General features: G+C 43.7%; 1 protein-coding gene across 1 annotated transcript in view; it reads right to left on the bottom strand.

Moving 5' to 3' along the window:
* Positions 1-23,031, bottom strand: part of Pde7a (phosphodiesterase 7A) — a 76,348-nt gene extending 53,317 nt beyond the window's left edge. Inside the window, exon 1 of the mRNA XM_052180762.1 lies at positions 22,545-23,031. Within this exon, the coding sequence (XP_052036722.1) occupies positions 22,545-22,682 (138 nt within the window). The 5' untranslated portion in view covers positions 22,683-23,031. The remainder of the gene's footprint in view (positions 1-22,544) is intronic.
* Positions 23,032-25,172: the final 2,141 nt, after the last annotated feature.

Raw genomic sequence — 25,172 nt, 5'->3', positions numbered from 1 at the left:
ACCAAAGAGTACACATGGAGGGACCCATGGCTCCAGCTACATATATAGCAGAAGATGGAGTTTTCATACATCAATGAGAGGAGAGTCCTTGGCCCTGTGAAAGCTAGATGCCCCAGTGTAGGGGAATGCCAGGACAAGGGATGGTTGGTGAGCATGGAGAAGAGGGATGGCGCAGGGGGTTTTTGGAGGGGAAATGAGGAAAGGGGATAACATTTGAAATGTAAATAAAGAAAATATCTAATAAAAAAGAAAAGAAAAAAGCAGATTGTGATAAAATCCAGCATTCTTCATTAGAAAAAGCCTGAGAAAGGACTAGGGGAGATATACCTCAACATAATAAAGACCATACAGGACATAGCTAAACCCAAATCATTCTACATGGGGACACTGCAAAGCACTGGACTAAAATGAAATCAAGAAATGAGCATGGAGCACATTTCCTCCATACTTACCTGACATGGCCGAGTAAGAGAAGGAACTCAAGGCTATAACAATGGGACAGCAATGTGCATGCAATCTGATTCTAAACACAACGACCCTAAAAGCTCCACCAGAAAACAGTTAGGTCTGGTAGACATTTTAGCAAGTGGCAGGACATAAAATTAATATAGCAGCTCTTTTACCTACCAACAACAAAACATAAGAAACCAGAACAATCCCACTCAAAATTGCCTTAACCTATTTAACCTTGAAATAAACCTAAGAAAGTGAAAGACCTTTACAATGAAAACTTTCCCACTGAAGAAAGAAATGAAGGAAGAGGCTAGATAGGAAGATCTCTTATGTTCATGGATTGTAAGAATTAATATTGTGAAAAATGGCAGTGCCAGTCTTCACAGAAATACCAGGGGAAAAAACATAAAATTCATAAGGAAAAACAAAACACTCCAAAGCCCCAAGGCAATCCAGAGCAAACAGAACAATGATGGAAATGTCACCTGACTTCAAGTTACACTGTAGAACTACAGAACAAGCCCAGCACGCTACTGGTCCAACACAGGACATGTGCGCTGAACAGAGGACCTCAATATGAACCCCAGCCGCCAGAGTTATTTTAGCATATATTAATTATCTTTAATAGTGGGTTTCACAACACGTCTGTGCACATGTACAGAATATGATTATATTCATCCGTACTAATTGTCTCTTTTCAACTCGCACTTTTGTGAGTGTGTACACATGTATTCTGATGATTCCATCAGGGTTGCTTACAGGAGAATGGATGAAAGGTAATTTACACGAACATGGCACCCTGCCAATGGCTACACCACTAAAGATGTCTACCTCTCCCAGGAACCATAAACCACCTTAAATCCCCAGGAAAGGGGATTTTAGGGCCTTATGAATCTCTCCTCCCTCCATGACAGGAGGGTGACAGGTCCAATCTCAGACAGGTTTTATGTAGGTCATTATAGCTGCTAAAAGTTCAAGAGTGTGGTGGGCATGTCACACCCGGAGGACAATGGCCCACAACACTCCGCCCAGTCTTGGTCTTCCTTTCTGCTCACCTTTCTGTGATTATTACTGAGTCTTTGAGGAGGTGATATGGCTGTCAAATTTACAGCTCACCAGTCAACAGTCACTTATTCTCAAATTTGAACCAATTAAGAGTCCATCATTAACCACTGTGTACCACACAGAAGAAGCTCCTCTGACCAACTTGTACAGCAATGCTAATCTATGAGGTTAAGTATAATGGCTTGAAAGACCATTTTGACAGGCACAGCCACTTAGCAAGACAGCTGTAGCTTCCCTACTAGGGCCTCAGTCATGGACTTCTGACCAGGTCTGCAGTATCAGACATGCAATCGCTCCTGTGGAGCAGGCCTGGATTTCAGCCGGAGAGGAGTTACCCACACTTCACCTGTCGTGCACACTAGCCAGCAGTGCCAAGTGACCAGCTCCTGCCTGCTGGGCTGTTACAGAATACAGGCAGGTTGAGGAAGGCAGCTGATGACACTTCTCCTCAGCAGCACTGGATAGCACTGTGAGGGATGGGGAGGGGATGAATAACTCAGTTCCAGCTTCACTTCTCTATGTCCTGTAACCAGAGCATGTTATGTCTTCAGCAAAAGCGTGTGTGTGTGTGTGTGTGTGTGTGTGTGTGTGTCCACTGCATAATCCAGCTGTTAGAGGCCAGCAACACCAGCAACAGGTCTTTATGGCAAAGCAAGAGGGACAGAGTAAAGAGAGAATTCCCTGAAGGATGAAGAGTGGCCCAGAACATCTGCGAGACCCTGACCCAGGGCCGGCACTCCTTTAAATTTACTTTGACTATTCGTATAAATGCTTACACGGCTTCATAATGCCAATCTACACGAGGCTACAAATAAGAACAATCTGGGTTAAAATGCAATCAGATATTTATAATTTTAGTATTAAAAAGGGGAGTTTTTACAAGCCTCCCAACAGTAGAATAAACATGCATAAGATCAAGTAATATCAAACAGAGAATAATAACAACTATTAAATTATTAAACCACAGTAATTAAAAGTCTGATTCTGGCATACAGTTTTCTTGGTGGAATAGAATGTGAAGGGCAGGAATAGAGCAAATCCACAGGGAAAAGGAGTAGCATTCAGCGTATGACTTGGAGGAAAGTGGGCAGTAAAGAGGTAGACGGGAAGCTTCACAGCTGGTGTACTCCTTATTCCACAGGAAGTCGCAGAGAGGAGAAAACCCAAACTAGCTGTGGAAGGAAGAGGGGTAATGAGCAGTCAGTAGATGTAGATAATGTGCCTCCCTTCGTGTTTGAACCCACTGCGAAAACTCAAGGAAAGATCTGAACAAAGGAGTCAACATGGGGGTGGGAGAGAGGGAGGGGAAAAGTACCAGGGGAGGGAGAGAGGGAGGCAGGGAGAGGGAGGAGAGAGAATAAGGAGGTTAAAGGACTACTTTCAGAAATCCAATTCCTCCTTTCCCTGTGTGGTTTCAGGGTTTGAGGGTTTGTGGTTTCAGGGTTCAACAGTTCTTTGCTTACTAAGTGATCTCACCAGTATATCACTAAATTTATTATATCAAATGCACAGTAATAATGGGAAAACCAATAACTTACACTCATCAGGAGTTACAGATGGTTGATAGCTGGAGAGATAAGACAGATCTAAGTAGTGAGTAATCTAATTGATAACTATACTCTAGTAAGTGATTACTTTATGTGCCTGTTTGTGAGTGGCTATACCCACATACGGATTTTAACGTAAAACATGCTAAGGTATCATAAACGTCAGGAAACCTTGTAGAAACTCTCTGCTGGTTTAGTGTTTTTCTGCAAATCAGTGATTCCAAAGTAAAACTGTTGAGAATTCAAATGGAAATCCAAAGCTGCAGCATGCTCACTGAAGCGAAAGTTCCCTGCAGCAACTCACAAGGAGCTGGGTAGTCAGGGAACAGCAGCTGCAGGCTTTGTGGTCTCACCCCCACTTCAATTCTCATGGAAATCCCAAGAGACACCAGTTACTGGGCCTGCTGTGCAGAAGAAAGGACAGGTTAGACCGAGGTAATCACCAGCCTGCAGCCCACACAGCTAGACAGCCCAGGCTCCAAACCATTCCCTGTCCAGAGATGCTTCCCAGCTTGTGTACTGTGGTTTGATGACCTAAAAGTTTCTTCCACAAAGTTCTACTCCGAAGTGACTTTGGATACTTTCACTGTGACGTATAGAAAAAGAAGCAAGTGGAGAACATCTACTCATCGGAGAGTCCATGCTCTGTTTTTACACAAGTCCCACTTGAACATCCCAAGACGCTAAAATCTCTCCAATGACTGGAGACTGAAATTCTTTCTAGATTGAGAGATTTTAGAATAGTGTCTAAAATGGGTCCTAAGTTCAATATCTCAGACCTATAGAAATCAAGATATCTCAGCGCTAGAGCCTGCAGGCAGAGAGCCCTGTGACAGCCACTAACAGGTCACCTCGTATTCAAGGCTCTCTTTTTTCAAGCATAAATTTCCCCTAGAGTTACACATTCTCAGTCAAAGAAGTAAAATGTCAGTTTTTTATTAATTATTGAAAAGACAGAGTCCAGTGTTTGCTGTAGCCACTAAAATGAAAGTTATCATTATCAAACTCATGTTTACATATGGAAGACTTCAAAATACTGAGATTTTTATTAATAATAAACTTACTCCTGTTATTACATCACTAAAGAGATTTAAGACTTAGTAGATAATCTTGTCTGTATTAGCAGAATATCCATTTATTAAATTATGATTTTAAAAGTTGAAGTTTATTAAAAACATGACAAAATGGCCCTTTTCAACATAAAAACATTAGCAATTTGATTTAATGACTATGCTAAAATGACAATGAATGCAGGCAATAAACAACTAACATATATAGTAGTTAATATAAAGCATATATTACAATTTTAATATCAACAAAATCTAAGAAACAGAAACTAAAAATAGTGGCAAAGCTTAAAAAGGCACTCACACTGCTTGTGGAGACAGAAGGGTATGATTTTAGCAGCTTAGGAACTAACAGTGGTTATATCTGAGTGGTAGCACCGTGGGTGATGTTTCTTCTTTTTCTTTTTTATAGCCTTGCATTTTATAACAAGCATATATTAATTCTCGTCTCACCCCCAAATCTGAGTTACTTTATAAAGTTCTATTTAAATATCACCTAATTCTTCTTATAGAAGCAAAACCCAAATATTTGCTATTTACATCTCAGAAGGGCAGCTTCCTATCCTAATTCCAGGTTTACACCTCCTACTCACCCAGAGAAGTAGAGCCCCCAGCCCCACCCTTAGCTCCCCTCCCCCACAGCCACTGAAGTCCTGTGCCCCCTCCATCACAACCCCTCCCTTCAGCCCCACAGCCCCCAACACAGCCCTGTGGCTCTCCCCCATACCAGCACCACACAGAAAGGTTAGTTGGAAAGAGCTCAGTTTAAATCCTAGAAGTTCTAGTCACAGCTGACAGCTGACTTTTCTAAATCCTACTACATTTTTTCTGTTTCTATTATTTTTGGTTTTGGTCTAATGAATTTTAATTTTTAATAGTTTATTTTGGTATATTTGTTTTTTTATTTTATGCATGTATTTTTGTCTATATATAACATGTATAATATGTAACATTTACTGCTACCCACAGAGTTTAGAAGGTGCAGAATCCCCTGGAGCTGGAGTTAGATGATATGGGCGCTGGGCATCAAACCCAGGTTCCCTCCCTGCAAGAGCAGTTGGTGCTCTTAATCACTGATCCATCTTTCCAGCCCCTAATTTCCAGTACATGCTTATATGAGATTTACACACATTTAGAGAATAAGGGACTGCCAGTAAATTTGAAGACAAGTTTGAAACAGGACAAAGATGAAGATGGTGTTACAATATGAAATTATTAAGTAATTTGAGATTGATCCTAAGGGAAGCTAATGGTGGACTAAGTTCTGACCTAAGAATGAGAAGTCTTTCATTTTTCTGTCCAGAACCTTACTCTGTTACACACTAGAGACACCAAAATGGATGTGCTAAGCATGTTTTATGGTCGCAGAAGCAGCAGGGGAAATGGAGCCAATAGCAGGTAGGGACAGACAAGTAAGGGGTGTGTGCCAAAAATCAAATAAAGCAAGGATGAGATAGAGGGACGTTATTTTACACATAACTTTAACATACGGAGGCCAGAGCAAGTTCTTGTGCACGTTGGCTGGGACTGATGGCAGAGAGCCGAGATCCTGAACTTTAATGCTGGCACGGTCATTACAGACAGAACAGACCACTGTGAGAGACAGAGGAAGGAATGGGACCTGATCAAGGAAGCCCACACCAAGAAAGGGAACCTGGACTTTACATGCACAAAACCTTGCTATTTTGAGCTGGTTGACATGTTTTAAAAGCTGTTTCAACCTTAGCCAGGCAGAGTGGTGCATGCCTTTAATCCAGCACTTAGGGAGGTAAAGGCAGGCAGAGGGAGCTCTGTGAGTTGGAGACCAATCTACATAGTAAGTTCCAGGACATCCAGAGCTACTTACTAAGAGAGCCTGTCTCAAAGAAAAAGAAAAAAATAGTCAACCACCTACAAAAACAGACTTCAAATACAGGCAAAGGTGCCACGGTCTAGACAAGACCAAGGACACCAGAGGTGCAGCAAAGGAACCTTGTGGGCTAATTGCTGTCTGTCTTTGGAATCAAGCACCTGGGTCTTGCTTTGTAAAAGGTCTTCTGGTTCCTAAATCCTTAAGAGGCTACCACTTAAGTTCATAAACTATCCAAATGAACACATACATAAAAGTGCAGTGCAATTGTGGACTCATGTGAAAATCTGGTTACCTCAACAAGCCCAGAACTGTAAGGGAAAATACCACACTGTTGTCCTCTAATCTTCATACCACACACACACAATACACTCAAACCAACAAAACCAAAAACTTCAGCCTCCAGGAGTGCGACAGGCCTGTGAGTGCATGTAAGACCACCTCTGCTGCACAGAGGAACCCTCCTGGAACCCACAGGACACAGGAACCAAGGGGCAGCCTGGGACGGGAGCCTTCAGATTTCTGTCTGCACCCACAGCTGATCATGGGCCACAGAACTACATATACAAATATCTTCAGGAGGGAGCTGTTCTCCAAAGAGTGCCTACACACCTGCGAGCACACGTAAGTCCACCACTTCTCTTCAAATTCCTGGCCCAAGAGGGAGCTGCTAAGAGCCATCAGGACACAGGAACCAAGGATCAGGTGGGGACAGGATCCTTCTGGTTTCTATCTGCACCCCAGAGCTGACCCAGCACCACAGCTCTCCATACCTAAATTTCTCCCAGAGTACTGACATACAGGCTTGCAGGACTGACAAGCCACAGTCAGAGACAGCAAGACCAGCTAGCACAAGACATAACCAGATGGTAAAAGACAAGCACACGCAAGAACATAAGCAACAGAAACTAAGACTACATGGCAATATCAAAACCCAGTTCTCCCACAGCAGTGAGCCCTGGTTACCCAAACACACCAGAAAAGCAAGACTGATTTCAAATCACATCTCATGGTGATGATAGAGGACTTTAAGAAGGACATAAATAACTCCCTTAAAGAAATACAAGAGAACCCAAGCAGGTAGAAGACCTTATAGAGGACAAAAATCCTTGAAAGAACTACAGGAAAACAATCAAACAAAACCATCCAGGATCTAAAAATGGAAATAGAAACAATAAAGAAATCACAAAGGGAGACAACTCTGGAGATAGAAAATCTAGGAAAGAGATCGAGAGTCATAGATGCAAGCATCACCAACAGAATACAAGAGATAGAAGAGAGAATCTCAGGTGTAGAAGATACCATAGAAACCATTGACACAACAGTCAAAGAAAATGCAAAATGCAAAAAGCTCCTAACTCAAAACATCCAGGAAATCCAGGACACAATGAGAAGATCAAACCTAAGGATAATAGGTATAGAAGAAATTGAAGATACCCAACTTAAAGGGCCAATAAATACAGATTCAATGCAATCCTCATCAAAATTCCAACTCAGTTCTTCATAGAGTTAGAAAGAGCAATTCTCAAATTCATCTGGAATGACAGAAAACCCAGGATAATGAAAACTATTTTCAACAATAAAAGAACTTCTTTCTGGGGGAATCAGCATCCTAGACCTCAATCTGTACTACAGAGCAATAGTGATAAAAACTGTATGCTATTGGTACAAGGACAGGCAGGTAGATCAATGGACTAGAATAGAAGACCCAGAAATGAGCCCACACCCCTATGGTCACCTGACTCTTTGACAAAGGAGCTAATACCATCCCGTGGGGGGAAAAAACCCAACATTTTTAACAAATGGTGCTGGTTCATCAGGAAAATGCAAAACAGAACAACCTCACATCAATCAGAATGGCTAAGATCAAAAACTCAGGTGACAGCAGATGCTGGTGAGAATGTGGAGAAAGACTAACATTCTTCCACTGCTGGTGGGATTTCAAGCTGGTACAACCACTCTGGAAATCAGTTTGGCGGTTGCTCAGAAAACTGAGGACCTAGCTATACCACTCCTGGGCATATACCTAGAAGATGCTCCAACATGAAATAAAGACACATGCTCCACTATGTTCATAGCAACCTATTTATAATAGCCAGAAGCTGGAATGAACCCAGATGTCCCTCAACAGAGGAATGGATACAGAAAATGTGGTACATTTACACAATGGAGTACTACTCAGCTACTGAAAACAATCAATTCATGAAATTCTTAGGCAAATGGATGGAACTAGAAAATATCATCCTCAGTGAGGTAACCCAATCACACAAGAACACATACGGTATGCACTCACTGATAAGTGGATATTAGCCTAGAAGCTAGGAATACCCAAGATACAATTCACAGACCACATGAAGCTCAAGAAGAAGGAAGACCAAAGTATGGATACTCTGGTCCTTCTTAGAAGGGGAAACAAAATACCTATGGGAGGAGATACAGAGACAAAGTGAAGCAGAGACTGAAGGAAAGGCCACCCAGAGACTGCCTCACCTGGGGATCCATCCCATATACAGTTACCAAACCCAGACAGTATTGTTGATGCCAACAAGCACTTGCTATTAGGAGCCTGTTATAGCTGTCTCCTGAAAGGCTCTGCCAGCACTTGACAAGTGCAGAGGTGCATGTTCTCGGCCAACCATTGGACTAGTCAACCACTGGGGTCCCCAGTGGAGGAGCTAGAGAAAGAACCCAAGGAGTTGAAGGAGATTGCAGTGCCATAGGAGGAACAACAATATGAGCCAACCAGTGCCCCTAGAGCTCCCAGAGAGTAAACCACCAACCAAAGAGTACACATGGAGGAACCCATGGCTCCAGCTGCATATGTAGCAGAGGATGGCCTTGTTGGACATCAAAGGGAAGAGAGGCCCTTGGTCCTGAGAAGGTTCGATACCCAAGTGTAGGGGAATGCCAGGATAGGGAAGCGGGAGTGGGGTGAGTTGGTGAGCAGGGGGAGAGGGGTTGAGATAGGGGGTTTTTGGAGGGAAAACCAGGAAAGGGGATAACATTTGAAATGTAAGTAAAGAAAATATCTAATTAAAAAAAACTTGAAACAAAGCCATTGGTGTTCATTTCCTATGGCTGCTATAACACACTTCTACAAATTGGACAAATTAAAACAGGCAGCATTTATTCTCTCCAGTTTTTGAGGATGATGGTCGAAACTCAAAGCCCTCAGAGAGCTGTGTGATCTGAAGCTTCCCCCTTCCCTCCCAGTCCAGCCGAGTCCAATAAGCCTCGGTTTTGCTGGTGTGTTGCTGCCTCATGCCAGTCCCAGCAAGCAGAGCCACTTAGCTTTCTTCAAGTGCATCTTGGCTCTGTGTGTACATAGACACCCAGTGTGGAATTTAGGTCCTGTCCCAATAACAAATGATCTCCTCTAATGTCATTATAAAAATATTTACTCTAAGTCAGGTCATATTGTGAGGTTCCTGACGGTATTTTTGATACACAGATTTCAGCATTGGATATCAATCAACACCACTGTGGGCTGCTTTGGTTGCACTTACTCATTTAAGCCAATACACAAAATCTTGGATTGCCTCTTGTAATTTTCATTCATGTGTAGCTATACAATGTCCTGTGTTCCGCCCAATCACTGTTTCCCACTTCACTGCCCCCTCTGCCTGGCTCTGGTACTGTCCTTTCACATTGATGAGCTACTCTATTTCCTACCTGTGACTCTCCCTCACACATAAACATACACGTCAACACGGACACACTCGCACACGTGTTCTCTGTCTCTGTCTCTCTGTGTCATTTTCTGTCTCTTAAACATGGGTTTCACATGAGAGAAAGCTCTACTTACCTGACCTTGCATATTCTGCTTCCCATAATGATTTCTAGTTGTGCCCACTGACTTTAAAGTGGTCATCTTGCCTTTAAAAAATGGTGACGAGACTCAACAGTCAAAGCCAGGTTTGCTCCACAGGAAAGATTCCTGCACTTTCTTCATGTGCCCTTCAGCTTTGCAGTTCAGACATTGGTGGACTGAGCTCTGTGATCTACTTTTTATATTCTGTATTCCATATACCTTACTGAAACACAACAGTAAGTTAAATTTCCAGCACAAGCTCTGAGGTAGGCAATGAAGCTTCTCGTGTGTGTGTGTGTGTGTGTGTGTGTGTGTGTGTGTGTGTGTGTGCCCCTAGCCCCCATCACACGTCTCCTTAGTATTCCATTAAGACTGCAGTGTTCTCTTGCACACTATACTCTAAACACTATGCTTGGTGGCATCAGTTTTCTTTATAACTGAATTTGCACATAACTGAAACTACACATTATTATACTGAGTGAAGTAATATAGACCTTGTATTTGTGGAAGCTAACTCAGACTCTTTAGACACCAAAATATAACGTGGAGTAACTACAGATATCAGGAAACCTAAAAGGGCCCATGAGGAACACTAGATGGGGTAACAGGACGCAGTTGCTAGGAAAGAGGGACATGGGAAAGGAGGGGGAGACTTACCTGTGGAGGGAAGAGAAATGGCAAGACTGCAGGAGAGGAAAGGAGAAAAGACAAGCAACACAAGATGACTGAAAAGCCCACAGGGAATTATATTTTATGCTTGCTTAAAACTGCCCTCGCGCACACACACACACTCCTATGCATTTTGTCGTTTAATTGAAGATACTCCAATTAAGGTTGACAGTGCTCCCCCAGACACCATAAACTAGAAGATACCCCAGTGCCAGGCATAGGAAACCTTTTGAATGTTGCTTAAGGAGTGAGCCCAAGAAACCTCTAAACAATGTAGATATAGCTGCTGCCCTTGGTACTTTCCAGAAAATGCCCTTTTGCTGAAGACACTATACACTGTAGACACCGGATCTGGAGGAATCCATCTGGATCACACTGAGGACCAGCTCCCACAGTACTGAAGGAGCCACACGGATTGCCAAGGGAGGAAAGCAATCAATAGCACTCTCCTGCAGTATCAGCAAACCATGACACCCAGGGGGAAGACTCTAAAAGGTGCAATAGAGGCACTTATATCCTGGGGTAACCAAAATCTAGCTGGACTGAAGGACTGCTCCACAGGAGGAAATTCATACCTGGCATTAAATTTAGTTACCAGTGGTTGGTTAGGTCATGAAACACAGGAGAACCTGTTATGTCGAGTCTCTAGAACAGTTAACTGTATTCTAAGAACTTTCCCTTACACCCACACATATGTGTAGCTCTCAGTCCTCACCAAAGAATTTCTTTGGGGAGAAGGCAGAGATCATTACAGAAAGCCACAGCTGGTCACAATGCAGAGACTGCCCAACCCAATTACTACATTTACAACTCAACTCCTACACATAAGGCTTAGGAACAAACAGGGAAAGAAAGAGTTTACAGTCCAGAGGGTGAAGAAATTTGCTATCAGGTAGTCTTCTCTTAAAACAAAACAAAAAAACCACCCCAAACCCACAAAGGACATGGCAGGGGGTGAAGGTGAATATGTATGATCAAGATACATTATATGGAATTCCCTAAGAATAAAAGCCATGTGAAAAGTTAATTATGGTAAAACTTCTGAAGGGGGCGGTGCTGATGCTAAGGTCCTGTTCCCCAACTGGTTCTTGATTGGTCAGTAAAGAAAGCTGGGGGCCGATTACTGGGTGGGAAGTACAGGTGGAATTTCCAGCTCTCAGGAGGAAGGGCAGATGAAAGGAAGGAGTTTTCCTGCCATGCCTTGGAGGAAGAAGAGTGCAGCAACAATGGGAGGTCTCTGGGGGAGCAGGAGCCTGTGGCCCCTACTACAGGCAGGTGGTCATGGATGTCTGGCAGGGGCCAGGTGGGACCAGCCACTAAGTTCAGGGCAGGTGGAAAGATGGAGACAATAAACTGGCAAGGGCACACTCTTCCAGGCAGGAGAGATCAGCACCCAGCAACTGTGCCAAGAAGGCAATTGTAAAGGAACAAACTGTGTGTGTGTCTTCCCCCCCCCCCCCCCCCCCCCCCCCAGACCTACAGGTGGGTAAAGCAAAAGGGAGGCCAGGTGGGGGCGGGCAGCACTGCCCATCCCAGAGCAAAGGCTGTAGCTTACAACTGCAGGCTACACACTTCTAAATGTGAAGAGGTACAACACTTATTATCTACTTGCATAAAATGTACATATATTTATAGTTATCACCAGGCTCAGGAACACAGTGGTGAATATATTACTATTTTACTAAATTCACCAGAGCCTGATCTTTTCATAATTTTAAAATTTCACTTGAATAGTATTTAAAATGAACTAGTAAATGCAAATAATTTTAAAATGGGAAGGTTTCAAAGAATATCTTTGTTGAATTTAGATTACAAAGAATTCTCATTATGTAACAAGAATCACCAAAGTTTAAGGATAGTAAAAACTGCTACAATTTTCACTACCCAAAGACAGCTATATTAATATTCCACTGAACAACCTTACAAAGTTTGTCTACTGATACACTGGTATCTATAGCTTCATCAGGATTTTACCTATAAATATAGATGCTGCCTAGGAAGCTACATTAATTAGCTAGGCATGGTGAGAGGACAGGGAGAGGACAAGGGAGAGGACAGTTTAAGGCTGCACAGTAAGAAATCTCAAAAATGGAAAGGCAAGCAGGCAACATTTACCATTTTCAACTAATTTACTCCCTCACTCAGATGGTTGCATAATTTTCCTATGATAAATCTAGCTAGATAGCATCACTTTATCGAATATTGTTTTCTGTTAAATTAAAATGCCCTCCTAGCATTTGGGAGATGGAGGAAGGAAGATTCCAAATTCACAGCCCAGGCTGTGCAGTGACTCCTCATACACCTCAGAAAGTGGGGGAAACATGAGAAATGTAAAGACACATGCCTGGGTGGCTACAGAGAATCAAACAGTAAGAAGATGAGACAGATCAACACAGGAGGCAGCAGCTCTTGTATGTCAGGTGCACTCCGACATCAACTTTCATCTTCAAGTTGTTCTTTTTCGAACATTTACATTTATTCCATGTGTTTGTGAGTGTGCACACTTGCATGCGTGACGGGAAAAGGACAGCTTGCAGGAATTTGCTCTCTCTCCATCATGTGTACTCTGGGGATCAGACCCAGGTTGTCAGGCGTGGCAGCCAGTGTGCTTACCCATGGCCACCTTGCCAGTCACACCTACACAATTTTCTAGACCCATTTTGCTGACACAGTGTCCTTCAAGGGGAACCGTGGGGCCCTAGCTTCTTCCCCTACTGACCCCCTGGCCAAGAGGGGAGGTTTATGGTAATACACGCCCTCAGCATGATGTGCTGCTCCGATCAAGGCTCACCGCGGGCTCAAAGGCAACAGAGCCAACTGATCCTGAATTGAAATGTATAAAATGTGAACCAAAATAAGTCTTTTCACTTTGTAAGCTGCTTGGCTCTGGTATTTTGTTATAGTAACGAAAAGCTAACAAACTTTCAATATTATGGCAAAAAGGCATTGAATCAAATGCAACACGCCATATTTTCTTTCTTTTTTATTATTTTTAATTTTTTTACAGTCCAATCCTTGCCCCCTCCCTGTTTACCATCCCACAGTTTCTCATCCCATCCCCCCCTCCAAGAGGATGTCCCACCGCCCACACCCCTGCCAGGCCTCCTGCTCCCTGGGGCCTCAAGATGCCGTATTTTCTAGTGCTGAATACAATGGAGAGATAAAGAACTGAATGAAGTCGCACCGTCTCTACCACTGGAAATCCATCTCTGGTACATTTTTACTTTAATATTTATTAAAAATTTTGTGATTGATTCTTGGCCTTTTGGCTAAGATCGAGTGCAAAAATTTTGTGATTCATAGTTTTTAAATTTTCTACTACGATTCACTTTCTGCCACCAGCTGTGAGTGCAGCAATAACTCTGACCAAAAGCAATCTGAAGCCGACACAGCCCTGTGGACTCAGGGAGTTTAGGCTGTAGTTATGTGCTTGTTGACCTCAAGACAGAGTCTTGACCCAGGCTGGCCTCAGACTCGCCGTGCAGCTGACTGACCACAAACCTCTGATCCTCCTGCCTCTGCCTCAGAGTGCACCCATAGTTGGGTGTCACCATATTTGTATGTTATAATTTGTGTCCTAGAATTCAGAACTTGGTGACTGGGGAAACTCAAGCATTTCTCATCACCATTTACTCAGTTCATAAGGAACTTCCAACTTTAAAGCTCACTTTATTTGTGGAAAAAATATAATAGATGATTAATAGAAATGTTTTGCTTAATAGAAATGTTTTCAAGCCTAAAAGGATACACTGGGATAAAAACATGTAAAGAAAGTATGAGTTCAAAAAGAATAGAAAACAGAAAGCTGGTATACTCGTGGACTGGCCGTGTGTTTTTAATGATGGAGAATATTAACAAGATCCACCTTAAGTTGTGAAATAAGCGAGAAACTGAACACCCTATCATTACAAGCACTGGGGCTGGATGACACCCCTTGGAGGGTAAGGGTCTCAGCCACTATGAGGCCCGACCTGACTCCTCCCTGCTATACCCTGGACCGATTCCCTAGTGTCAGAGCACAGGGGAGCGGAGGGCCCGGGGATGCTGCTCAGGGGTGGAGTGTGTCTGTTGTGTGGGAGGCCCTGGCTTCAACCACAGAACTGCCAAGGACCAAGGAGCAGGCAGGAAGACAAAGGCTACTTCTACCCACAGGGTCTCTGTTACCTGCTTTGTGATCCTCACAGAGCCTGACTCCTAACGGCCCAGCCCCCTCCACTGGTGCCATTTTAAAGGCCACTTCACCAACTCTGATGACACGGCTCTTACTCCCTACAACATGTCCATGCTATTTCCCAGCCTCTCCCTCACAGGCTGACACTGCTCTACTGCGACACGCAGACCTGGTGGACCTGAGTTACCAGAGGACTAATGGTAACTCCAGAAGGAAGCAGAGGGGTCAGTCCTCCACAACAGTGATGCGCCAGCGTCTGTCAAGCCACTGTCTCCATCAACACCACAGCAAAGAATTTACAATCCCATAATTGCTGTCTGCCAGCAATCTCACCTGAATACAGTTGGCTTCACTTTTCATTCCTAAATACTGATCTGAAAAGAATTGACAAACTGATAACATAAACTGAACATGTAAACGTCTAAATAAAAAAAATAGAAATTACTAAAATTTCATCATCCTGAGACTATGTTAGCATCTGGAGCGATACCTAGCTTTTTCTTTTGTGTGTGCTTGTGTGAGTAATAACTTTATACAGTATGAAGGTTGGTTTTTTTTAATTTTTAGGTTAATTTGGAAATTCTAGGATGTCTCAAATTTTCTCCCCTTAATTATGTTTAAGCATTTTATCCACACAATTAAATATTCTTTAATGCATTTAGTAGCTACAATATTAGAAAATTAGGAAAAAATATTAAATGTATTTTGCTGTATGTGATCCAAGCTATTATGCCTTCAGTTCTTCAACGTGTTTAAGTAGCTATATAAAATAGAAGTGATTTAATTACCATATTCTATAACAAGTAAACTGAACTTAGCCATTGAGAAATTATTTGTTACTCCTAGTTTTTCATCATGACAAATAATGGGATACATATCCTTAACAATTCATCTGTATCAGCATTTCTAATAACTCAGGATAGAGTCCCAAAAGTAAATTTGCAAGTAAAGGCATTAAGTTTATAAGCATTTATTTAATTTGATGCCATCCTGAAGAGACACACAATAGATTATAACTCAGGTACTATTCCATAAATGGGACCTTCTATCTATAAAAAAGAAAAGTGTAAATCTGGAGGTTAAAGCAGCCATATTGAAAGTGAGGAAGCTAGAGTGGGGCAGCCCCTTCTAAGGCTGAGTGTAACGCCTCAGACAGTCAGTCTCCAAACTCAGTGGGCTCTCTGCTATTTCAGAGTTCTTAAGGGTTTGAAGCACTAATTAAAATAACTAATGCAACACTTTAATTCTTTATTAACGTGTTCCATCTCAATCCCTTTTCTAGCTATCTATACTCAGCAACACACTGTGGTGGAAGTTTGAATGAGGGAGGTCCCCAACAGGCCCAGTCTCTGCTGACCAGGATGTAGATTCTCAGCTCCTGCTCCAGGGCCTGCCTGCCTGCTGCCTGCCTGCCTGCCTGCATGCCTATCTGCCTGCCTGCCTGCCTGCCTGCCTGCAGCCTGCCTGCCTGCCTGCCTGCCTGCAGCCTGCCTGCCTGCCTGCTGCCTGTATGCCTATCTGCCTGCCTATCTGCCTGCAGCCTGCCTGCCTGCCTATCTGCCTGCTGCCTGCCTGCCTGCCCCACTCCTGCCATGATGATCAGAAGTTCACACTCTGAAGCTAAGCAAGGCCCCATCTAACACTTTTTTTCTAAGTTTCCTTGGTCATAGTGTTTCTTCAGAGCAACGGAACAGAAACTAAGACATGTGCTTTGACATGTGGTAAAATAAAGCAGAAAGGCACGTGCAGACTGAGGCTAGACCCACCAGGAGGTTACGTCACTCCCGAAGTCCAGCTGTGTCCTCTTGACAAATAACAACCTGAAGCTTACGGTTTTCTCTACACTAGAGACACTTGACACAAACTGCAAACAGGAAGCAACAAGTGTCCTGGACTACAGGACAATCTAGACCCGCCTTCCTTCTCTCTCATCCATAAAATGCTAGGAGGCACAGTACTCTTCCAGCCCGCACAGCAGCGCCACCTCCAACTCGACTTCTCCCTCCAAGTAAGGGGTGTTTAGTTTCTTTAGTCACCCACCAAAGTGGTTTCCAGTCTCTTCCTACCCTGGCTCACCAGTGCCATGATTTAGTCCCCTCTTCATTAAAACACGGCCTCTAGAATGACATATTTCCCATGTGCTCTGAAAAGCCAGAGTGATACAACGTGTCACATTCACTTCCTTTATTCATTCTCACAGGCCATCAAACTTCATACATGACCCATGAACCTGAACTTCCGACTGTAGTCCTTCCCTCCATAGGTGAGGCAGGTGAAGTCTTTTGTAAAAGGCAGTTGGAGCAAAGATGTCCCTATCAAGGCACTTCACAGCCCGGAGTGAAGCTCTATTACTAATAGAGTGGTAGCTCTATTTACTACCAGGCACAAATGGGAGCAATGTCACCTATTTTACAGAGAATATAAAGATTAAAAGCATCAGCTAAAATAAAAATCAAACATGTAGGTGTTACTCAGAAATGAGCAGTAATTACTATTATTGAGGCAAGGGCAATGTTTCTTTATTAAGCATCATTTGCCAAGTACCTTTAATGGTCCAAAGTTGTATTTCAGTCTATTCAAAACTTCTGAGTAGTGCAGGCTTTGCTGAAACTCAAGTTACCAAGTTAGCCATTATCTTCTGAAAAACTAAGATCCATCTCTACCAGTAGGTGGAGCCATGGAGCAGCAATCCAAACGTTTTGCTCTGCTACACAAGCTGAACCCTTTTGTCAACTACAAAAGCAGCAGTACAGGTCCCATACAAACTGAGTGCCTACTATCCCTGTCAGCATTCACGGGTAGCTTTGTGAAGACAATTACCTAACACAATTACCAAGTGTTAGGGATTAGGAGTAGTTAAAAAGGATTTCAAGATATGCAAATGAAATTTCACTATAAAAATGCAAATAGTCCAAACGGCACTAGAGAAAGCCCACATTCTTGCTTACTGTAATCAATAAACCCAGGTGCAGCCCATCTACTACAGGAACAAATGCTTATAAGGTCTGGTCATGAATAGAGATTAAAAGACTATGATTATTTGTCTTGGTTCTATGACAGGACAGAAATTGGACAGACAGCCAAAAACGATGTTCTCACTGTTTGACACGAGCTAGTGATTGATTGCAAAGACTTTATCTAACAGGCATGAAGACATCCATTAGAGGGAGTTTCATGCTCACAAACAAAGCGTGACAGAAAATGTGCACCATCTAAAGAATGTGTTGCTGCTCCATCAACCTGACTCTTGCTAACCTCCAGTAAACAGTGATTTGCTGTTGCTTTGCTATACAGTTGTTTCATTCAAACTCAACTATAATTTCATGTCTTGAGTCATACCCACATTTCCACTGACCACCACTACCTACATAGTTAGCGGCTATCACAGTGACATCACACTGGAGAGTTCAGAGTACAGATCTATCTACACAATGTACCCATTCTCCCCTTTCCCCTACATTTACTAATTTGTCTAGAAACGGCTACTTAATCTTTAGTCCTTGGGCTAAAGGTCAACAGCTACCCTGGGTTACCCCAGTTTATTCCAAGATCCTAGGTGTGTCATCACACCTGGTAACTCCAATACGGTAACTACCCCACAGATATTTTTCTTCCCTCAATCTGTATGAGGGTAAAATGAGAAAAAAAAAAAAGTTAGGGCAGCAAGATCAAATTAGTTTGTTTTTTCTTTTAAATTATGAATCCTTTAAATTTTCTAACATCTAATACAAGGAATCTTAGTGTTCTGCATTTGCAAGAGTTTATGTGGATTTTTCTTTGTATGAAATAGTATATTTGAAAAACTGATTTTCACATAGTGTTGCTTTCCTGCAATTCCAGAACTTCAGAATTAAAAGTAGAAGAAACAGAAGTTCAAAATCCTCGGCTATACAGTAAGTTCAAGATTAGGCTGGCTACCTGAGACTTTGCCTCAAACAACACAAGAGTTGTAAATGAGACCTCAAAGTTGAGTCACTGTGGTATTAATCCTGGGGTTCTGAAGGCAAGGCCAGACAGCTTACAGGTTTGAGGACAGCCTCAGAAGTACACCGTAAGTTCTAGACCAGTTGTTGGGACAAGATGAGACTATGTGTAATAGCTTTCATCCATATTCTGTGTCTTAACACTTTGTTCAGTAAAAGCACTTAAACTTTTATATTTTAAAAATTAAACCTCGAATTACTAACCCAAATAAAATGTGTTCCTATGCCTCTCTCTTAGTTACTTTTCTATTGCTATGATAAAGCACTATGACCAAAGCAACTTGATTTGTAGCTCCCCACCCAGGGAGGCTGGGCCAGAGCACGGAGGCGGGAATGCATGCACAGGCCACAGAGGGAGGAGTGCTGCTCATCAGCTGGTTCTCCTGGTGTGCTCAGCCTGCATCCTAACAGTACTCAGAACCATCAGGCACCACAGCCTGCGCACAGGCTAATCTCCTCATCTCTCCTGGGGGTACTCTCTCAAAGGAAGTTTACTCCTCCCAAATAACTCTAGTTTGTATCAGCACTAACTAACTTCAAACTAGCACTGCCTCCAAATCTAACACACTACCTCAACTTCCACATTTCTTGAATCATAATTATGTAAAACACCAACCGTGGAGACAGTACAAGTTATGCCTTTTTTCTTCTCAAATATGAACTTTGTTCTGAAAGACTAATGTTTAAACTCCTCGATGCAACAGGCATCCAAAATGGCAAGAAGTAGATTTCCTTTATTATCCTTGTTCCTCAAGTAATTCAGACTCTCATAATAGCTCTTTGAAAAGTATCAAATGACTGGTTTAAGATCCAATGTCAGTGTCTAAAAAAGTGCTGCAGAGGTTTGCACCAGGTATGCTTTACCATTTGAACAAAAACATTAACTGGCTCACAGATCTTTTTGTATTTTAACAGAATAAACCTTTCAACTTGGAAAATCTGACTCTATGCAGCATTTTTTGACAAATAATCACTTTGCTACACAATACTCAAGTCCCTAAGCTAAATATCTCTATGTATCTTTAAAAAATCTTGCTAGCTTGTGAGATTTTTTTTTCCAATCCCTCCTTTGTGGTGTGCCAGCTGTCAACTAGTGCTCTATAGGCTGAAAGGCCTACAGTAGCTTGTAATTTCAGTTCAGATTTCCTGCTACTTAGAAAAGTTTGCTCAACCTCACTGGCTTTGAGATGCTGCCCAGATCTATGTTGGTTGCTTAGAGTCTTGTTTTAAGTTTTACTATGATTGTATGTGTGTGTTGGTGTGTGTGTGTGGCTTGATACTACAGCTAAATTAAAATGTGGAGGCCAGAGGAGAACCACAGAGGCAGTTCTATTGCCTTTATATGGAGCCTGAGCTGAGGTCTAGACTTGGGTGGCCAGGCTTCCGTGATCTAGCACAAGTGCCTTTCGTATCTGCTCGGGATTTTTCTGCATGTTGTATGGGTCATTTTTAGTCTACAATTCCATGTTTGACACCAAATTTTGGATAAATGAGCCATTACTGTACACTGATCTCCCACTGTTTCATATTTAAAATTGATATTCAAATCAGTCTGAGGTAGTCTCATCTATGCATTCACTTAAATATTTATTAATTTCCTACTATGAGCTGCACTCTAATACTGTGGTAAGAATGAACTGAAATGATAACTAGTTTTGAACACATTTTATAATAAAAAAATTTGTAAATAAAATTCTAATTAGAAACTAGGAAAAAAAAACCCTTAAGTCTCTTAAATAAAATCACAAAGCCATCTACACGTCTTCCAAGTTCTGTAACCTTTAGCTTAGGAACCAGAGATTCAAGGGCACGGAAGCTTGTGAGTCAACCAGATGTTTGATTTAAAGAGCTCTGAGTAAGAGTAAGATTATCTAACTCCTTCCTCCCATTACAGATTCCCATCTAGCCCACGAGTATTCAGTTCCAATACATGATTTACTATTAAGTGATTTAATAATGGCAATATCCCATCTCAGCTTCTGCGTGAGCTTATAATCCTTGCAACACTGAGTGATGTTCGCCAGGAAAAGGTATGTATTCATTAAGAACATTGTCTGTCTCGGCCTAAGGAGTTCCAACACACTCCCTTGGAGATCTGAAAGTTGTTTAGAAGGTTTAAAAGCTAGTAAAATAGGTGTGATTCTACAGAATTTGTGGTTTGTTTGTTGGTTTGTAGCCACAGTCATAGTTTTAAAATTCTAATACCCATTTAAATCTTAGGCTAGGTTCAGGTAAAGAAAACTGAGGCTTAAATTGGTCTCTGTGTGGTAATTAAGACACTAGGTAAGACTCTAGGGGCCAGCTTCGTTTTCAGTCCCTCGGAATCTTCCCTCTCAGGAATCAGGAACACACAACGCATATTTTATAACTTTATATAAAGTGTGTCTTCACTATATGTAAGTGAGGGTGGGCGTTTGTCGTGTCTGCTGATCTGAGGAAGAAAACTGTATTTAGAAATGAAAACGTTACTTCCATTAAAGACCTTTAATTACTACTATTAAAAACCTCTCGAGTGCTTTAATATTTTCTGATATTATTCTGGAACTTTAAAATGTGTTAGGCAATAATAAAAAATACAGCTCACAAACTACCAAGTTTCACTTCAAAGTAACAAAAGTATGATTTGAAATTCCACTTAGTATTTTACACTGAATTCATGAGCATACTACCTTGTATCAGAAAAAAGTCTGACCTTAAATAAATACGAACTCTTTGCAAAGAAACTCACATAGAACCTCCTGCTCTATCTTGCAGGCCAAAAAAGAAAAAAAGTTAAGTGACAAATAGAATTTAGTGGAGATCTACTATAAGCAAATCTCTAAAAGATGCCGTCAATACTATCTGTTTTTAAAAATACCTTGATTATAATACTTACAATGTAATTGAGGGGAGAAATGATGTGCTATAAAGGGTAAAGAAATACTAAACAACAGAAAAACTAAGAATACTTTATTTTACGAAATGAATAATATGGAGCCCAGGGCGATGGCTCAGGCCTGGTTGGTACTTGGAAGTCTGAAGCAGGAAGATCATGAGTTAGAGGGAAGACTGAACAACTTAGAAAGGCTCTGCCGTGAACAAGCAAACAAATGAATGAATGGATGGATGAGTGAATGGCTGAGGCTCACTGATTGGCGTCTAGACCAGCAACTGTGAGACTTAAGCACGCTCCTCCAGGACCCATCCCAAAAGTCATCTCTTAAACACAGAACTTCGGGCAGCAGGCGATGAGGGCACCAGGTTCCTATGTAAACAAAGTAAGATTCTTTCTCTTTATTCTAAATCTGGAGACCAAATTTAACCCAACTACAGAGTTGAACCAAGGACTTCATAGAAAAAAAAAAAATTAAATGCTCAGCAACTGGTGTTGGGCCATCGGAAACAAAGTCCTTTGTGAATGCTCATCAGTGGTTTCTGTACTAAAAATGCCTTTGTCAAGCGAGAAAACGGATTGGAAACCATCAGCCGGCCACACTAGTTCCTGACACCTAGGCCCGTTCGCTGAGCAGCAGCAGTTCGCAGTTCGGGTGAGGAGGACCACAATGGGACGTCTAGGCCCATTGTTCTGAGAACCTCAGCACCCGCGCAGCGCTGCAAGGCTCGCAAACCTGCTCAGGTGTGGGGGAGGGCTGGGGGGAGGGCAGGGGGTGGGGGCGGACAGGTGTGCTCCGGGTCACGACGAAGGGACAAGAGGCCCAACTTGCAGGAGAAGCTGAGAAAGGAAGGGAGGAGGACAAAGTCATCGCTTGGGGCTAGCAGCGGGCGTGTCCGGCTAGCAGCGGCGAGGGTCGCAGAGGCCAGGGGCGCTGAGCAAAGCCGAGGGCGAAAGGCTCTGGGAAGGGCAGCCCAGCCTACCGAGGCAGGAACAATGGCCCGAGTCCCTCCAGGAGACAAAAGCACCGAGCTGTGGGCCCCGGGGCGGCGGTTACCTGCGAGAGCTGCCGGGGATGCGGGCAGCCGAAGAGCGCGGAGCTGGAGCTGAAGCTGATGGCTCCTCGGCGGCTGAGGACGTGCTGGGGGACCGGCCTGTCCAGAGGCAGCACCGGCAGCTGGTAGCATACTTCCATTGAACACGTCCGCCTTGGATCCGCGCGGCGCCCGCCGGTCCGCGGCCGCCCGCCCCTGCGCTACGAGGGGGCCGCGCCGCGGGGACCCGGGGCAGAGGCGCGCGCGGGGCGGGCGGCGCTATCGGCCGCCGACGCCTCCCAGCCCTCCGCGCGGCTGGCGGCGGGAAGGGCTGCAGCGGGCTCCGGGAGCCGGGCGGGCGGCGCTCCGCGACGCGAGAGCCGGCCCGGGCCAGGAGCACGGGCACGGAGCGGAGAGCAGCTCGGCCGCCGGAGCGGAGCCCTGCCCCTCCCCTGCCCTCCCCCGAGCCTCACTCCACTCCGCCGCCGGCGCGAGCCCGGCGTAATTCACACTTTGCAGCTGCGGACCCTGCGCCAACCACGGCCGCCGCCGCCACCGTGACGTCACGACGCCGCGCCGCATGCCCCGCGCCCCGCGCCGCCGCAGCGCCCTGGAGCCCGCCGCTGTCCGGACGGGGCTGCTTGCGTCCGCTCCGCTCAGCGCCGCGCCGCGCCCCGCTCCCGCCTCCCCGCAGCTCCCTCCCCGCAACCCGCGGCGCGTGCGCAGGAGAGCTACGTGGGGCATCCTCGGGCGCACGGACCCGGAGTTTTGTTTCGGCCTACCCGACCGGCGCTGTTGCGTCTGACGGATCCAAAATGCCCGGGGGACCGGGCACCCTCACCGCGCTCCGCCCGTCGGGGCACCGCGCGCGTCCCCTCTGGAATTCCCGTTCTAGGGCGTCCCGGGAGACCGCTGCGGCGGTGACGCCAGCAGATCTCGGGGGCTCGGTCCTCCCGCTATGTCACCGTCCACACCCTATCAAGGCAAGGCTCCAGTGGCTTCCCTTGGCAGGTGAGGCCCCAGACCTTCGGGGCGTGCAGGGCAGAAAAAAACCAAAAACTCCTGAGTGAGAAGGAGGGTCTTTGGATGGAGAAAAGTGAATTTCTGCAACCAAGAAAATGAGAAGTGACGATATTGAGAAGACAAAGATGACAAAGAAACCAAAAGTTCCCCTAGCCAACCATCGCCCTTCTTTGTTAGTGTTTGCTGTTTAGGATGTAGGAAAAGCTTTTCACCTGTTTTGGTAAGATGAGGATATAATTTGCTTGTTCTTTAAGTTTCTGCCCCAAACTGCCAAAGCTTTTCTGCAGGAGCAGACTGTTTCAGATGCTTTGAGCATCAGATACTTTTAACACGAACAAGCACTCCCCCTGGCAAAATGGATTCGGATCAGTTCTCAGGGCATCTAGTCTCCCGGTTATTTAAGATGATCATGGGCAAGGTGGTAGGTAGGCCGTTAGAAGTACAGTGCTGAGCCTGGGCTTAATGATGCTGTAAATTGAGTACGGAGTGTACATGATCAGATAAAGGGACAAAGGTGTAAGGTGTATTCTCTCACCATTTAAACCTCACGCCCTGTGCATTTTTATATGCCTGGTCTTCATCATGTTTTGTGATTTGTTGTGTGTCTTAGAATTTGTCTTCACTGGATGATGAAGCATTAATGAGATTCTTTTAGTGCAGCTACTGATCTCACTGTCTTTGAGATCCTAATTACTCCCTTAACGAATAGTAGATGTGTTAAGCATCTCACTTGGGATTACACTGAGCACTGTGGGCCACTTAGTCTTTAGAAAGTCGTTATCAAACAACTGACAAAAGCAGGATAGATTCATAGAAACAGACTTGCCCTACACCTTAAATACATAAATCTCAAGAACTCACCTCAAGTGATGACAGGTCAAGAACTTACCTCAAGTGATATGTACCCCCACATGTGCTGGACATGGTGGTACAAACCTGTAATCAAAACCAGGCAGACCTCATAGTGAAATGCTATCTCAAACAACAACTAGAACAACAAAATTTGAGTACCTCTACACAGAGCTGATACTGGTAATATTTTGTTGAGTAAAATATACCACATTTAGTGATATCCAGATGTTCGGCTAGTTAAATGATAAGACTCCCCACTAAATAGGCAACTAAACAGTCCATCTCCAATAAGGTATATTTCAATGTACTTTGAGCCAAGAGCCCTGGCAGGTATTTTATATACAGTATTTTTACCCGACACTATAGTCACATAAGTAATTTGATCTAATTTATACAGATAAGCAGTCACTTTCCAAAACTAAGTCACCATAGTAAACTCTGGTTTGACTTCAGAGCCATGGGTTTTCTGAAGTGCATCAAGGAAAGAAGTTCACATTTTCCATATTGTTGGGAAGGCATTAGGGCTCGTCAGAGGAACAGCAGAAAGGGGGAAGGGGAGGATGTTAGAGAGAGATTTCAGGGGATTGGCTCAAGATTACCAAGGCTGACATCTGGAGAATAGACAGACAGACAGACAGAAATTGTGTACTTTGCATTCTGGGATCTGAAACCCATAAGAGAAAGCTGCTGGGCTGAAGAGTCTCCAGAAAGAAAACCGAAATCTTTGCTCTTAAACCCTTTTACAGAATAGACAAGGCCCAGCCACTTTGAAGAGG

Source organism: Apodemus sylvaticus, chromosome 4 (assembly GCF_947179515.1).
Source record: "Apodemus sylvaticus chromosome 4, mApoSyl1.1, whole genome shotgun sequence".
In the NCBI taxonomy this organism is placed as follows: Eukaryota; Metazoa; Chordata; class Mammalia; order Rodentia; family Muridae; genus Apodemus; species Apodemus sylvaticus.
Note: the sequence above shows the minus strand (reverse complement) of the source record. Positions and strands in the feature narration are given on the sequence as shown.